This window comes from Papio anubis, chromosome 5, assembly GCF_008728515.1.
Source record: "Papio anubis isolate 15944 chromosome 5, Panubis1.0, whole genome shotgun sequence".
NCBI classification, from domain to species: Eukaryota; Metazoa; Chordata; class Mammalia; order Primates; family Cercopithecidae; genus Papio; species Papio anubis.
The window spans coordinates 134,172,348-134,189,630 of NC_044980.1; the positions used below are offsets into that span (position 1 = coordinate 134,172,348).

Genomic DNA, 17,283 nt, shown 5'->3' on the forward strand with positions numbered 1-17,283 from the left:
CTGAACTCATAGAGGCTGCAGCCTTCCTTGTGTTGTCCTGCTCTAACTCTTTGGCTCACCTTACAGAGGAAGCTGATATTGAAGCCAAAAGCACCGGCATTTCTGGAGCCAGCATTCATGTAATTTCCAACAAGCAAGGTAATCTCTAGGAGACTGGAAAAGCTCTCACTCTTACGTAACTCCTCGCATGCAGCAGTGACAGACACAATCTCTGGCTTGATATTCTCCACTTGCTCGCTGAATTGTAGCTTGAAGAGAATAGCATTGAGGCGAGGCCGCAGTCGGGGCACAGTGCCCATCTAGTAGAGAACACAAGCAGTTCCATTACAGTGAAAAGAGAGTGAAGTCAGAAAAAGATACAGGCTTGAGCCTCCTATGGGAGGATCAGAGCTCCAGAGCAGGGAGAAGAGATTAAGACAGGTTCAAAAACAGACAAGCAGCAAGGAGCATATGCCCAGGCTGCTCTCTAGAGGGGAGGGGAATATAGGGGGCGGAGAACCGCTTACTGCCACAGGCCTCACTCACCACCACGCCAAACTGCTCTGACTCAGCCAGGTCATCATATTCATCCTTCAGTTCAGAAAGCATTTTTAACTGCTCTGGCTCTGGCATTTGCTTAATGAGGTTCTGAAAGAGGGAAGAGACATCTCAGCTGGAGGGGGATTCCCTGACAACTCAAGCCTAAACAACTTTTACTCTGTTGTCAATCCCACACTCTGCTCAAGGACCACACAGAAGGAAACATATGGTGGGAGATGAGAGGCAGCTACTGAGATGGTGGGACTTTTGCAAAATATACCAGAAGTAACCTGACCAGCAGAGAAAAGGGAGTTTCTCAAAGCCAGCACTCATAAGTCAGCAATGCTAGAGGAGGATCCTCTTCATCTACACAGAGATGAGGCCAGTACCCAGCGACACAGAAGAGCCTGCTCCAGAAGAACCACCTTGCTCCTTACCTGGATCATAGACTCAGTCAGAACAGCTTCATTCACCTCCAGGATGACATTCTTAATCTCTTGATAGGGCATGCGGAAGGAACCCAAAAAGATTGCTGCCAGAAAATGAGATATTAAGACATGTTCTTCTCGGTCTGTTCTCCCTTCCAACCCATCCTGCAAACCTATGCTGGATAATCTTCCTAACATGGCTCTTTTAGGCCAGGCACAGTGGCTCATGCCTGTAATCCTAGCACTTTGGGAGGCCAAGGTGGGCGGATCGCTTGAGCTCCCGAGTTTGAGACCAGCCTAGGCAACATGGGGAAATCTTATCTCTACAAAAAATACAAAAGCTAGCCAGGCATGACGGTGTGCACCTGTAGTCCCAGCTGCTTAGCAGGCTGAGGTGGGAGGATCACCTGAGCCCAGGAGGTCAAGGTTGCAGTGAGCTGTGACTGCACCACGGCACTCCAGCCTGAGCAACAGAGCGAGACCCGTCTCAAAAAAGTCTATACACATCAAAGACTTTCACCCCACTCTACTTTAGTTTCCCACTCTCAGGACTTGATCCTCAAAGCTGCCTTGACCTTAAACTGCCATATCCTATTCCCTAACAAACACATCCTGTTTTTTCAAGTCTCCCTTTCTAATCTCTCATTTGACTCTTCAGCCTTATCAGTACCTCTCTTTCCAGTCTCCTGACTGTTGTTTTCACTGATATATCAGTTCCACTCTGCCTTTCCTATTTCATTAGGAGTCTCTAAACCATCAGTTCATTTGCTCTCTATTATGACTCCCATTAGTATTACCACTCCTACTATTACCATTCTCTTGCTTCCTTCTCAGTCTTCCATTTCATTTTTCTACTCTGACACCTGGGCTGATGCAGACTGCAGTCTATGAATTTGCAGTAGCACCAATGATAACGGGGGCATCCGTGCTGTTAGCAATTCTCTTCATGTGTCCCTATTCCACTTTCTCCTACCCTTCTTGGCAGGTCCTCCAACATATTCCCACTTTCCCCACTGCCCCACCACTTCCCCATTTGTTCCAGAAAGACTCTGCTTCTCTTCACTGAGAAAAATCGAAGCCACTGGTCAAATTACTTGCTCAACTTTCTCTTATCCTACTTAAAAATAAAGCACTAGGGCTCTTGGTTAGAGCCAGACTAGAATAGACTCAGATAAGCCTTTTGGAATCGCCTAGAAGAAAACTATACCAACACTATTGTAAGCTTATAGGCAGCATGTGTTCATATACGTATTTACGTCTAAGTATATATACTCCCGTGTGCTCATCCTCATGTGTCAACAGAAAAGGCAGCCCCATAGACCTTTCCCTTCAGCATATATGCATAATCAAGTTTTTTTATCTTACTCAATGTTCCTCTCTAAATTACCAGTTTATCTTTCTTTCACTTTATAGCAATCTAAAATAGCCTATTCTCTCTCACTTCCACGATTCTGATTTATTCCATCACCACAAAGCCAATGAAAAGATGGCAGCCACTGAGAGAATATACTTTAGGTAAGACCATCCTGCTACCTCTCACATCCACCTCCCCAAAAAGATAATCTGTTCTTGCTGAATTTTTCTATTTCAGTAAATGGTACCACTTTCCACAGAGTGACCTAAACCTCAAATCACCTTCTCCTTTATCGCAAGTCAATTACTAAATTCCATTAATTTTACCCTTTTTTTTTTTGGAGCCAGCATCTCACTCTGTTGCCCAGGCTAGAGTGTAGTAATGCAAGCATAGCTCACAGCAGCCTCGATCTCCCAGGCTCAAGCAATCCTCCTCCCACCTCAGTTTCCCAAGTGGCTGGGACTATAGGCATATGGCACCACATCTGGCTAGTTTTTTATTTTATTTTATTTTTATTTATTTCTTGAGATGGAGTCTCACTCTGTCGCCCAGACTGGAGTGCAATGGTGTGGTGTCGACTCACTGCAACCTCCGCCTCCCGGGTTCGAGTCATTCTCCTGCTTCAGCCCCATGACTAGCTGGGATTACAGGCATGCTCCACCATGCCCAGCTAATTTTTCTATTTTTAGCAGAGACAGGGTTTTGCCATGCTGACCAGGCTGGTCTCGAACCCCTGACCTCAAGTGATCCACCTGCCTCGGCCTCCCAAAGTGCTGGGTTACAGCCATGAGCCACTGCATCTAGCCTAATTCTACTGTCTTAATATCCTCTCCCTCTCTTATTCTCATCACCTTAGTTTCAGGCCCTGATCACATCTCACCTAGTTTAAAACAATGACATAACTCATCTCTGCCTATAGTCCTACCCCTTACCTTAGCAATCCAGCCTCAAAATCACTGCCAAAGCAGCCTTCCTAAAAATTACACAGGATAATCTCACTCACTTTCCTGATTAAACTTTACTCAGTTGTATTCAACTACTTGCAGTTCCTGAACTGCGTAATGTTATCTCATGCTCTCATACATGCTGATCCCTCTCCTGAAACGAGCCAACCTTCCCGCCTTCACTTTTTTTTTTTTTTTGAGACAGGGTCTTACTCTGTTGCCCAGGCTGCAGTGCAGTGGTGCAATCACAGCTCATTGCAACCTCAAATTCCTGGGCTCAAGCAATCCTTCTGCCTTAGCCTCCTGAGTAGTTGGGACTACTGGAACACGCCACTGTGCTCAGCTAATATTTTATGTTTTGTAGAGACAGGGGTCTTGCTTTGTTTCCCAGGCTGGTCTTGAACTCTTGGTCTCAAGCAATCTTCCCACCTCAGCTTCCTGCTGGGATTACAGGAATGAGCCACCATGCCCAGCCTCCTTAATTCCTTAACTGTTCTTTCAACTCAGTTTAAGTAGTAACCTCCTTTAGAATATCTTCTGGGATTTGCCCCTCCAACACTGCCCTCACTTGATTTAGATCCCTCCCTTCCTAGTACTCTCATAAATATTCTAGCATACCTCCATCATAGCATTTATCAATCTGTGCTGTTATCATCCGCCTTTCTGTCTTTACCAAATACATGACTCATGCAGATAGGGACTATTGTCTTATTCAGCTTTGTATCGTTAGCATATGAGACTGCTGAATCACTAAATTCCATCTTCCAGACCATCCTACCCTATACTACTCTCAATTTTCTTTTCTTAAATTGTTTCCCATATCAATATCATGCCACTAGAAATCATAATGTACTACACCATTGTCCTTCTTGTATCATTTTTTAAAACAATTACTCATATCTTATGTTCCTAGAGATACTCTTGGGAAGACGAACTGACACTACTTTAGTCTCCCTAAGACTTCACCACAGACACTATTTAGTAACAGCTGTTGACAATAATTTAAGATTATATAGTCAAGAATAATGTGACAGTTTACTGGTCTTATTGTATCACTGACTTTACTTATGGTATGTGTACTTATTGGCTGTGTGATTTGGACACTGCACATCATTTAAACTTTGTTTTTTTCATTTGGAAAAACAGCCAATAACTGCATCACAAGACTGTGAGTGGGTTTTATGGAACACACCCTTTCATCTCTGGAACACACGCCTAGTATGTGGCTGATAGAGCCTACACCATAGCAGACCTTGAAATATTTGTCAAATAAATAAAGTCTACATTTCTCGGTATGAAGTAGGTAGATGAATAATTGAAATGAACAAAAATTTAACATTTGTCCTGATCATCAAGTAAGTACTACCTATATCAACTTTGCAGAGGAATTTCTTATTTGAAATTTTACTACCAAACAGTTATGAGTATAGGTGGAAACTTCAGAACAGAAACCTTCTCTGGAGTTACTGATCCTACTTTGAGAAGTACTAAATTTACCTTAGTTATTTTAAATCACAAAGTAATTTTAAATTTAATTGAAGCCAAGCTAGTACCTTTACTTATTAGAAAGTGAAAGCTGGGCATGGTGGCTTACATCTGTAATCCCAACATATTTTGAGGCTGAGGTGGGCAGATCACTTGAGGCCAGGAGCTTGAGACCAGCCTGGGCAACATAGTGAGACCCCTTCTCTATTTATTTAATAAAAAAGCAAAAGTGGAAAAGAGGAAATGTATAGTGGCTAGACCATCTGTGGTAGACTTTCTGTGAATGAAATGGACATAGTAAGGACTTTTAAATAAGAAAGTCAGAGGCTCGGCTGGGCGGATCACCTGAGCCCAAGAGTTTGAGACCAGCCTGAGCAACATGGCAAAACCCCGTCTCTAGAAAAAATTAGCTGGGCGTGGTGGTGTACACCTATAGTCCTAGCTACTTGGGAGGCTGGGGTGGAAGAATCAACTGAGCCCAGGAAGCTGAGGTGGCAGGGAGCTGTGATCGCATTATTGCACTCCAGCATGGGCAACAGAGTGAGACTCTGTCTCAGAAAAAAAAAAAAAAGGCTCAAATCCCAGACCTCCTTCTTACTAGCTTTATGACTAGGCAAATTCCTGAAAGTCTTAAGTTGTTTCCTTGACATAAATCTGGATACTTAAAAATCTTGCAGTGCTATTGAAGAAATTAAACATGATACTGAAAATTCACTGTGCAATGCCTGCCATATAGCAGGAATTGAACAAATTAAATTTCCATATCAAGGGACCATAGATTCTAGAGAATTAAAAGTTATTAAAAGAACTCCTTCACATTTCGAATAGTTGGGATCAAGAGATACTCACAGAGATTCTGGGCTGTCTTTGAATCCAACACCTTTAACTCTTTTACTTTTTTCTTTTGCACAGATTTCTTTTCTTCTCCACCTTCTTGATCCTTCTTGGCTAGCAGGGAAAAGATCAGAAAAGCATGATTAAGGGTAAGCCACCTCTGTGCTTTACTAAACAACTACTGTCCAGTGTGAAATGGCCCCTTACTTCCTCTCTATTATAATGGTCTCTCTATTGTATTCCTTCAAAACTAACCTCCTCTTCAACCAACCACCCTCCTATTACTGAACCTCCCCCAACTCTAATAAATATCTCATTTTCATTTCTTCAATATGTATCAGTAACGCTTTCCTACCTACATCCTAAGTACTTGCAGGGATCAGCAAGCTTCCTGTAAAGGACCAGACAGTATTTTAGGCTTTGCAGGCCATATGGTCTGTCTCAATTTTTCAACTCTGCCACTGTAGCATGAAAGTAGGTACAGACGATACATAAATGAATGGGCATGGCTGTGTTCCATTAAAACTTGATTCACAAGAACAGTTGGTTAGCATTCGTTCAGTAGTTCCCTTCCACCATGTTATCCTTCCTTTTGTGCCTATTTAAAAATACAACTTATCTTTCAAGCTCCATCTTTTTTTTTTTTGAGACAGTGTCTCACTGTGTCACCCAGGTTGGAGTACAGTGGCACAATCATGGCTCACTTGCAGCCTTGACCTCCTGGGCTCAGATAATTCTCCCACTTCAGTCTGCCAAGGAGCTGGAACTACAGGTGCAGGCCACCACGCCCAGCTGATTTTTGTGTGTTTTTTTTGTGGAGATGGGGTTTCACCATGTTGCCCAGGCTGGCCTCGAACTCCTGGGATCAAGCAATCTGCCTGCCTCAGCCTCCCCAATTGCTGGGATTACAGGCATGAGCCACTGTTGCCCCACCTTAAGCTCCATCTTGAACATGACTTTCCCTAAAAAAATTGTTTTCTCAACTGCCTATGATTGAGGTAAAATACACTTCTTCTCTCTACATTCTTTTCAGACTATCCAAAGCCATCATATTCCTCCCTTCTCGTGAAATGTTCCCTGATAAATGATGCTTGCTCTCTGCTTTGATAAACTAATTTTCATGGTATTTCTCATCTGTATCTCATTGAACAATTAATTACGCAATGTTTTGTGACATTTCATACGTATTATCTCGATCTTTTTAAAGTCTCTGTTATTTAATAAGTGTGGATATTTCTCATCCCACCTAGATTGTGAACTTCAAGGGCATGGGCAAAACAGTATTTCATTTTATCACTCCCTTAATGGCTCTCATGATAGTAACATTCTCTAAAAAATGGTTGATGCTGGCTATCCAAGGAGGGTTGAGCAATACATAGAAAAAAAAGTAACAACCCTGGACAGATATAATTGTAAAATACTTCATCCTATAGCGTAACTTGGTATCAAATTTTCAGAAAGTCATATGGGAATATCCCTGAGAGTCAAGAACCTGACAAAGCTAGCTGCCTCTGAGCAGAGGAATGGGGTGTTTGAACACAACAGTGGGATAATACTTTTGAACATAACCTTTTTATACCATTTGAATTTTAAACCATATGGAAAGTATTACCTGGTGCAAATAAACAAGAATTAAAACAAAAAAGTTACATACAAAAGGTGCAAAGAGCTATAAAACACATTCACTCCTGGCTGGGCGCAGTGGCTCACACACTGTAATCCTGGCACTTTGGGAGGCTGAGGTGGGCAGATCACTTGAGCTCAGGAGTTTGAGACCAACCTGACCAACATGGCAAAACCCTGTCTCCACAAAAAAAATTCAAAACTTAGCCAGACATGGTGGCGTGCACCTGTAGTCCCTGCTACTCAGAAGACTGATGTGGGAAAATCACCTGAGCCCAGGAGGTTGATGCTGCAGTGAGCTGTAATGGTACCACTGCACTCCAGCCTGGGTGACAGAGTGAGACACTGTCTCAAAAAAATTCACTGTTTTGGAGCTCAGTAGTCCCAGTTTGAGGAAGAAAAATACTAAATCCACAAAGATTAATTATTTCAATAAATATCTATTGAGTACCTACATGTGCCAGGCTCCATTCTAGGCAATGGAAATAAAAGAAGTGAACAAAATAAAGATTCCTGCCTTCATGGAACTTACGTTCTAACAAAAAGAAATAAACTAGATCAATTAATAGATAAAATAATATGCTATATTATCATAGCTGCTATGAAAAGAAAAACAGGGAAAAGGATGGGGGATTTGATGGTGGCGGGGGGCAGGTTATAATTTTAGAGGGATGGTCAGGGAAGATCTCACTGTAAGTGACATCTAAGTAAAGACCTCTTAGAAAGTGAGGGAGCAAGGCACATAAATATCCAGGGGAAAGGGGCAAAAGCATTCCAGGCAGAGGCAATAACAATGCAAAGGCCTGAGATAGAGCATGTTGGATGTGTTGTTGAAGGAGGAGCAAAAATGTCACTAAGGCTAAAAGTAGATGGAAAGAGGGGAAGAGCAGGAGATGAAGTGAGATAAGTAAGTAAAGACAGATCATATTAAAAAAAAAAAAAGGCCTGGCATGGTGACTCATGCCTATAATCTGAGCACTTTAGGAGGCTGAAGTGGGAGGGTCACTTGAGTCCAGGTGTTTGAGACTAGCCTGGGCAACATAGTGAGACCCTATCTCCTTAAAAAAAAAAAATTTAGCTGGGTGTGGTGGCACACCCCTGTATTGCCAGCTACTTAGGAGGCTGAAGTAGGAGGATCACTTGAGCCCAGGAGGTTGAGGCTGCAGTGAGCCATGACTGTGCCACTGCACTCCAGCCTGAATAACAGAGTCCCTAGTCTCCCAAAAAAAAAAAAAAAAAAAAAAAAATGTGTATATATATATACACATAAAATGAAAATTATGGTCAGATAAAAATGGAGACATAACATATCCAGATTATATCACAAAAACTTAGAAGCAAGGAAGGGGAAAACAGTATCTCATTTTACATAGGAAAAGTGAAAAAATATACATACATTTATTATTGATGTTGAGAAACAGAAAACCATACTCATTTTTTTCTACTTGTAGTGAGAAAAATAAAAAGTATAGATAGAAGAAAGGAAGGGATGAAAATGTCATTTTTGTGAAAGATATGACTATATATAGCAATTCAAGACAACCCAAGGAAGAACTACAAGAATTAATCATTCAGTAAGGTTGACAGATAAAAGACAAGCATATACACTTCCAGTTCCATCAAAATGGAGTAGCTTCATGTAGAGGAAATACTTAAGACAGTTATACTTAAAAAGTGAGGAGGGCAAAGAGACTTAAATGGAAAAAAAAGTTTCTACACTTCACTGAACTTGGTAAAACACTGGGATAGGTTATATATTAGACTGGGATAGGTTATATACATATATTGTAATACCTACAACATCTAAGAAAACTATACAAAGCAATATACTCAAACACTGTAAATAAATCAAAATAGAATCTTTGTTTTTGAGGGTTTTTTTTGAGAAAGGGTCTCACTTGGTCACCTAGGCTGGAGTGCAGTGGCTCAGTCGTGGTTCATTGCATCCTCAACCTCCTGAGCTCAAGCAATCCTCCCATCTCAGCTTCCCAGGTAGTTGAGGCTACAGGCATGAGCCACCACACTTGGCTAACCTTTTTTTTTTTTTTTTAAGGCAGAGTCTCACTCTGTAGCCCCGGCCGGAGTGCAGTGGCACCATCTCAGCTCACCGCAACCGCCGCCTCCTGGGTTCAGGTGATTTCCCTCCCTCAGTCTCCCAAATAGCTGGGATTACAGGCACCTGCCACCATGCCCGGCTAATTTTTTGTATTTTTAGTAGAGATGGGGTTTCACCGTGTTAGCCAGGATGGTCTTGATCTCCTGACCTCGTGATGCCCCCACCTTAGCCTCCGAAAGTGCTGGGATTACAGGCGTGAGTCACTGCGCCCAGCACTTTTTTTTTTTTTTAAAAGGCAGAGTCTCACTCTGTAGCCCCAGCTGGAGTGCAGTGGCACAATCTCGGCTCACCACAACCTCTGCCTCCCAGGTTCAGGTGATTTCCCTGCCTCAGCGTCCCAAGTAACTCGAATTACAGGCACCCACCACCATGCCCGGCTCATTTTTGTATTTTTAGTAGAGACAGGGTTTCACCATGTTGGCCAGGCTGGTCTAGAACTCCTGACTTCAGGTGATCTACCTGCCTCAGCCTCCCAAAGTGCTGGGATTACAGGCATGAGCCACTGTGCCCAGCCTCCCTGGTTAACATTTATATTTCTTGTAGAGACAGTTTTGCCACGTTGCCCAGGCTGATCTCGAACTCCTAGGCTCAAGCAATCCACCAACCTCAGCCTCCCCAAGTGCTGGGATTACAGGTGAACCACCACACCCAGTCAATAGTTTTTCATTAAAGATTTTTGCTACCATATTCATAAAAAATATTGCCCTATAGTTTTTTCTTATGATGTCATTGTCTGATTTTGCCATCAGGGTAACACTAGCCTCATAAAATGAGATGTGGGCCAGGCGTGGTGGCTCACGCCTGTAATCCCAGCACTTACGGAGGCTGAGGCAGGCAGATCACTTGAGGCCAGGAGTTTGAGACTAGCCTGACCAACATGGTGAAACTCTGTCTCTACTAAAAATATAAAAAAATTAGCTGGGCATGGTGCACACCTGTAATCCCAGCTACTTGGGAAGCTGAGGCATGAGAATCATTTAAACCCAGGAGGTGGAGGTTGCAGTGAGTGGAGATTGCCCCACTGCATTCCAGCCTGGGCAACAGAGCAAGACCCTGTGTCCCCCTCCAAAAAAAAAAAACCAAAAAACAAAAAAAAACTGTTGTGAAATATTCTGTTTCTTGGAAGAGTTTGCAAAGAATTAGTGTTAATTGTATTAATTCTTCATTAAATGTTAAGTGAAGATATCTGGGCCTTTTCTTTTTGGGTAGTTTTTGACTAATTATTCAATCTCCTCACGTTACAGATCTATTCAGATTGTTTATTTTTTTCTTGCATCAGTTTTGGTAGTTTGTGTATTTCTGGGAATTTGCCATTTCATCTGGGTTATCTAATTTGTTGATAAATCACAGTATTCTTTATAATCCTTTTTATTTCTGGAAGGTTGGTAGTAATGTCTACTCTTTCATTCTGATTCAAGTCTCTGTTTTTCTTGGTCAATCTGGCTAAAGTTTTATGAATTTTGGTATCTTTTTAAATAATAAGCTTCTGGTTTCATTGATTTTCTCTATTTTTCTTCTATTCTCTATGTTGTTAATTTCCTCCCTAATCTTTACTATTTCTTTCCTTCTGCTTGCTTTAGATTTAGTTTGCTCTTCTCTTTCTAGTGTCTTAAAGTTGAAGGTTAGGTTACTGATTTGAGTGAGATCATTCTTCTTCCTTACTATGGGCATTTACAGGTAAAAATTATCCTCTACTGCTTTTTGTATATCCCATAAGGCATAAGGTTGTTTTTTTTCTTTTTTTTTTTTTTTGAAATGGAGTCTTGCTCTGTAGCCCAGGATACAGGGCAGTGGCATGATCTCAGCCCACTGCAACCTCCGCCTCCCGGGTTCAAGCAATCCTCCTGCTTCAGCCTCCTTCTCGAGTAGCTGGGATTACAGGCACACGCCACCGTGCCTGGCTTTTTTTTTTTTTTTTTTGAGATGGAGTCTTGCTCTGTTGCCCAGGCTGGAGTGCAGTGGTGTGATCTTGGCTCACTGCAACCTCCACCTCCCAGGTTCAAGTGATTCTTTTGTCTCAGCCTTCCAAGTAGCTGGAACTACAGGTGCCTGCCACCACGCCCCAATAATTTTTGTATTTTTAGTAGAGATGGGGTTTCATCATATTGGCCAGGCTGGTCTCGAACTCCTGACCTAGTGATCCGACCGCCTTGACCTCCCAAAGTGCTAGGATTACACGTGTGAGCCACCACATCCAGCCTAATTTTTGTATTTTTAGTAGTGATGGGGTTTCGCCATGTTGGCCAGGCTGGTCTCGAACTCCTGACCTCAGGTAATCCACTTGCCTTGGCCTCCCAAAGTGCTGGGATTACAGGCATGAGCCACTGCACCTGGTCTCAGGGAAATTTTTAAACAGACATGACACTAGCCTTATCACCTATCAAAAGATGCCATTTCAGGCCGGGTGTGGTGGCTCATGCCTGTAATCCCAGCACTTTGGGAGGCCGAGGTGCACAGATCACCTGAGCTCAGGAGTTTGAGACCACCATGGGCAACATGGCGAAACACCATCTCTACTAAAATACAAAAAATTAGCCTGGGGTGGTGGCACTTGCCTATGGTCCTAGCTACTCTGGAGGCTGAGGCACGAGAATCGCTTGAGCCTGGGAGGGGGAAGTTGCAATGAGCTGAGATCACACCACTGCACTCCAGCTTGGGCTATTTCATCAAATACATGATGGTAGCAATTATAAAATACACACTATTTTATGCACCATTAAAAATGAAAGAGTCCTGCCAATGAAACTATGACATCCACTGTGAGAAACATCATGATTTCAGAGATGTTTAAAACACTGTATCAGCATTTGACAAAATTTAAAATCCTATTCATGAAAGTCTAGGTAAACTTGGAATTAATGGGAACTTCTTCAACCTGAGAAAGCACATTTATGAAAAATTTACAAATAACTTTATGCTTAATTGTGAAAGATTGAATGGTGAGACTCCAGAAACCAGGTAAAGATGTTTGCTCTCACTACTTTCTCTCTCTCTCTCTCTCTCTCTCTATATATATATATATATATATATTTTTTTTTTTTGAGACGATGTCTCACTCTGTCACCCAGGCTGGAGTACAGTGGCAGGATCTCAGCTCACTGCAAGCTCCGCCTCCCGGGTTCACGCCATTCTCCTGCCTCAGCCTCCCGAGTAGCTGGGACTACAGGTGCCCGCCACCACACCTGGCTAATTTTTTGTATTTTTAGTAGAGACAGGGTTTCACCGTGTTAGCCAGGATGGTCTCGAGCTCCTGACTTCGTGATCCGCCTGCCTCAGCCTCCCAAAGTGCTGGGATTACAGGCATGAGCCACCACGCCTGGCTTTTTTACATATATTTAAGGGCTGTGCACGGTGGCTCATGCCTGTAATCCCAGCACTTTGGGAGGCCAAGGCAGGTGGATCACTTGAAGTCAGGAGTTTGAGACCAGCCTGGCCAACATGGTGAAACCCTGTCTCTACTAAAAACACAAAAATCAGCTGGTGGTGGTGTGTGCCTGTAATCCCAGGTACTCGGGAGGCTGAGACAGGAGAACTGCTTGAACCCAGGAGGTGGAGGTTCTAGTGAGCCAAGATCGTGGTGCTGCTGCACTCCAGCCTGGGCAACAGAGCAAGATCCTGTCTCAAAAAAAAAAAAGAAAGAAAGAAAAGAAATGAACAACTAGAAAGAGAAATAAAGTACCATAAGACAGAAGCAAATAAATAAATAAATAGAAGAGAAATACTTCATTTACACTTCAGTTATGTGAACAAAAGTTACGTGACCAAACTGTATGCTAAAAACCACAAAACACTGATGAGAGAAATCAAAGACCTATACAAATGGAAAGACACATGATGTTCATAGAATATAAAATTCAACATTGAAAGACGTATATTTTCCCCACATCGATCTACAGATTCAACACATCCTTTCATCCTATTAAACGGAATTACCATATGACCTAGCAAATCCACTCCTAAGGCATATACTCCCCAAAACCAAAAACAGCTACTCAAATGGATACAAGTACAGGCACATTCATCGCAGCTCTATTCAAAATAGACAAAGGTAGAAATAGTCTAACTGTCCACCAGGCACAGTGACTCACGCCTGTAATCCCAGCACTCTGGGAGGCCGAGGAAAGCAGATCTTGAGATCAGGAGTTCGAGACCAGCCTGGCCAACATAGTGAAACGCCATTTCTACTAAAAATACAAAAAATTAGCCGGGCATGGTGGCTCATGCCTGTAATCCCAGCTGCTCAGGAGACTGAGGCAAGAGAATCACTTGAACCCAGGAGGCAGAGGTTGCAGTGAGCCAAGACCGTACCACTACACTCCAGACTGGGCAACAGAGTGGGACTCTGTCTTGGAAAAAAAAAAAAAAAAAAAAGAAAGAAATTGTCTGTCTGTCAATTAATGCATAAATAAACTGTGGCATATGCAATGGAATATTATTCTGCCACAAAAAGTAATGAAGTACTGATAACATGATACAATGTAAAGAAATCTCAAAGACATCATGCTAAAGTGAAAGAAGTCAGACACAAAAGTCACATACGTTATTTCACTTATATGAAATATTCAGAAGAGGTAAATCTATAGAGATACACATAGACTGGTGATTGTTAGGAACTAAAGGGATGGAAGAATGAGGAGCAACTGCTTAAACTGTAAAGGATTTCTTTTGGAAATGATGAAAATGTTTTGAAACTGGATAGATATGATGGTTGTACATTGTGAGTATACTAAATGCCACCTAATTGTTTGCTTTAAAATGGTTAATTTTATGTTGTGTGAATTTTACCTCAATAAAACTGTTGTCTTACATGTTTACAAACTAATTCAATTGGTGAAACCTGAATATGGATTGTGTATTAGATAACAGTATCCTATCAATGATAAATTTTCTAAATTACACTGTGGTTATATTGTATTTAGAAGACGCATGCTGAAGAATTTAAGGGTAAAAGGTCATGATGTTGGTACTTCATCTCAGTTTAGTTAAAAGAAAAAAGAAAATGTACATAGCAGCATTATTTATAATAGCCAAAAAGTGGAAACAATCCTAATGTCCATCAACTGATGAATGGAAAAATAAAATGTGGTGTCATAAAAAGGAATGAAGTGCTAATACATGCTGCAACATGAACCTTGCAAGCATCATGATTAGTGAAAAAAGCCAGATACAAAGGGCACATACTCTATTAATTACATTGACACAAAATGTCCATGACAGGCAAATCCATATGATAGTAAGTAAATTAGCAGTTGCCAAGTTGGGTGGAATGGGAAGTAGGGAGTGGCTGCTAGTGGATTTAGGGTTTCTTGTAAGTGTGATAAAGAATGCTGTGGAATTATAGTGGCAATGGCTGGACAACTTTCTGAATACAGACTATCCCTGACTTAAGATGGTTCAACCTAACAATTTTTTTTTGTCTTATGATGGTGCAAAAGCCATATGCATTCAGTAGAAATTGAACTTCAAATTTTGATTCAAAATTCATTATCAACATTATAAAACTGGCTTTGTTAGATTATTTTGTCCAAATGTAAGCTAATATAAGTATCCTGAGCACGTTTAAGGTAGGCTAGGCTAAGAAAGATGTTTGCTAAGTTAGGTGTATTAAATGCTTTCCAACTTAACAGTATTTTCGACTCACAATGGGTTTCAGGACATAATTCTATTGTAAGTCAAGGAGCATCTGTACATACACAAAAAACGGGATTGTATACTTTAAAGATGAATTTTATCATATGTGAATTATATGTCAATACAATCAATAAATGTATACATGCATATAGACAAGTATGCATCTATACAACGGACCACAAAGCTAAACGGAAAACCGAAAACTACCAAACATCTAGAAGAGAACAGGGGAAAATCTTCACAGCTTTGAGGTGGTAATAATTTCTCAGGTAAGACACACAAAAAAGTATAAACTGGCCAGGTGCGGTGGCTCACGCCTGTAATCCCAACACTTTGGGAAGCCGAGGCAGGCAGATCACAAGGTCAGGAGATCGAGATCATCCTGTCTAACACAGTGAAACCCTGTCTCTACTAAAAATACAAAAAATTAGCCAGGTGTGGTGGCGGGCACCTGTAGTCCCAGCTACTCGGGAGGCTGAAGCAGGAGAAAGGCATGAACCTGGGAGGTGGAGCTTGCAGTGAGCCAAGATCCTGCTGGGATCCAGCCTGGGCAGCAGAGCAAGACTCTGTCTCAAAAAACAAAACAAAACAAAACAAAAACAACACATAAACCATGCAGTAGTCAGAATCATAAACTGTCCAGGTTTCTTTCCCCTTAGTGTGCATGCCCTATATAACCCTTCCTCCTAAGTGTGGATGGGCCTGACCTAATGTAGTAAGCCCTTTTAAATAAGGTTTCAGAGGTCAGAGACAAGAAAAGTCAGAGATTCAAAGTTGCAAAGGTACTCCTCCTGTAGTCCTTGAAGAAGCCAACTGCCATGTTGAGGAGAAGGCTATGAAGCAGGAAATGGTGGGTGGCCTCTAGGAGCTGAGAATAGCCCTAGCTGATGGCTAGCAAGAAAGCAGAGACCTACATCCTACAATTACAAGGAACTAAATTCAGCCAAATACCACAGGAGCTTGGAAAAGGACATGAGCTCCAGAAAGCAATGCAGCCCACCTGGAACCTTGATTTTAACCTGGTGTGACCTTGAACAGAAAATTTGGTTAACTTAGACAACAAACCCATGGAAACTGTGAGACAATGCATTTATGTTGTTTTAAGCCACCAAGTTTGTGAATTTCCACGCAGCAATAGAAAATAATACAAAACATGGCCGGGCGCGGTGGCTCACACCTGTAATCCCAGCACTTTGGGAGGCAGAGGCAGGTGGATCATGAGGTCAGGAAATTGAGACCACCCTGGCTCACGTGGTGAAACCCCGTCTCCACTAAAAATACAAAAAAATTAGCCGGGCGTGGTGGCAGGCGCCTATAGTCCCAGCTAGGCTGGGATAGGAGAATGGCGTGAACCAGGGAGGCAGAGCTTGCAGTGAGCCGAGACTGCGCCACTGCACTCCAGTCTGGGTGACAGAACGAGACTCCATCTCAAAAAAATAAAACAAAATAAAATAAAAAGAAGAAAAAAAGAAAATAATACAAAACATAAAAACAAAAATTGATGAAGCAGACTTCATCAAAATTAAAAACTTCTGTTCTTTGGAAGACGTTATTAAGCAACGAGAAGACAATGGGAGAAAATATCTGCAAAACACTTATCCGATAAAGAACTAGTATACCCAAAAGAGATTAAAAAGTTATGACTCAATCATAAGAAAACAACCCAATTTTAAAAAATGGACAGAAGATTTGGAAAGTCACTTTACCAAAGAAGATATACACATGGCAAATTAAGCACAGAGGAAGCTGCTCAATATCATCAGTAAGTCATGAAAACTATGTACTAGGAATTAAAATAAGAATTAAAACTACAAAGTCTAACCTTTAAAAATCACTAAAAACAAAACAAAACTGATGAGACTTAAGTGTTGGTGAGGATGCAAAGCATTTGCAACTCTCATACATTGCTAGTGGAAATGAAAAATGGTACTCCCACTTTGGAAAACAGTTTGGCAGTTTCTTATACAGTTAAACATACATTTACCATACCATATGATCCAACAATCTCATCCCTAGGTGTTTATCCCTCCAAAATGAAAATATATTTCTCTAGAAAAAATTCTGTATGCAAAAGTTTCTATCAGCTTTATTCATAATTGCCAAAAACTGGATACAACCCAAATGTCCATCAGCCAGTGAATGGACATAATGGACATTATGCTAAAATCAAAGAATCCAGACTGAAAAGGCTACTTAGTGTATGATTCTACTTATATGAGAGTGTGGAAAAGACAAAACTGTCAGAAAATAGATCGGTGGTATGCCAGGGTTTGACAATAAGGAGGAGGACTGACAAATGAACATGAAAGAACTTTTTGGAGTGACTGTGATTACATGGCCGTACACATT

General features: G+C 41.6%; 1 protein-coding gene across 7 annotated transcripts in view; it reads right to left on the reverse strand.

Annotated features, from left to right (window-relative positions):
- DIAPH1 (diaphanous related formin 1) overlaps nucleotides 1-17,283 on the reverse strand; it is a 106,158-nt gene that overhangs the window by 13,532 nt on the left and 75,343 nt on the right. For all 7 annotated transcript variants that reach the window (XM_009209256.3, XM_021939796.2, XM_021939798.2 and 4 more), the window contains 4 exons: nucleotides 5,580-5,678; nucleotides 957-1,051; nucleotides 526-627; nucleotides 60-299 (listed from right to left, as the gene is read on the reverse strand). In XM_009209256.3, coding sequence (XP_009207520.2) covers nucleotides 60-299; nucleotides 526-627; nucleotides 957-1,051; nucleotides 5,580-5,678 — 536 coding nt within the window. The remainder of the gene's footprint in view (nucleotides 1-59; nucleotides 300-525; nucleotides 628-956; nucleotides 1,052-5,579; nucleotides 5,679-17,283) is intronic.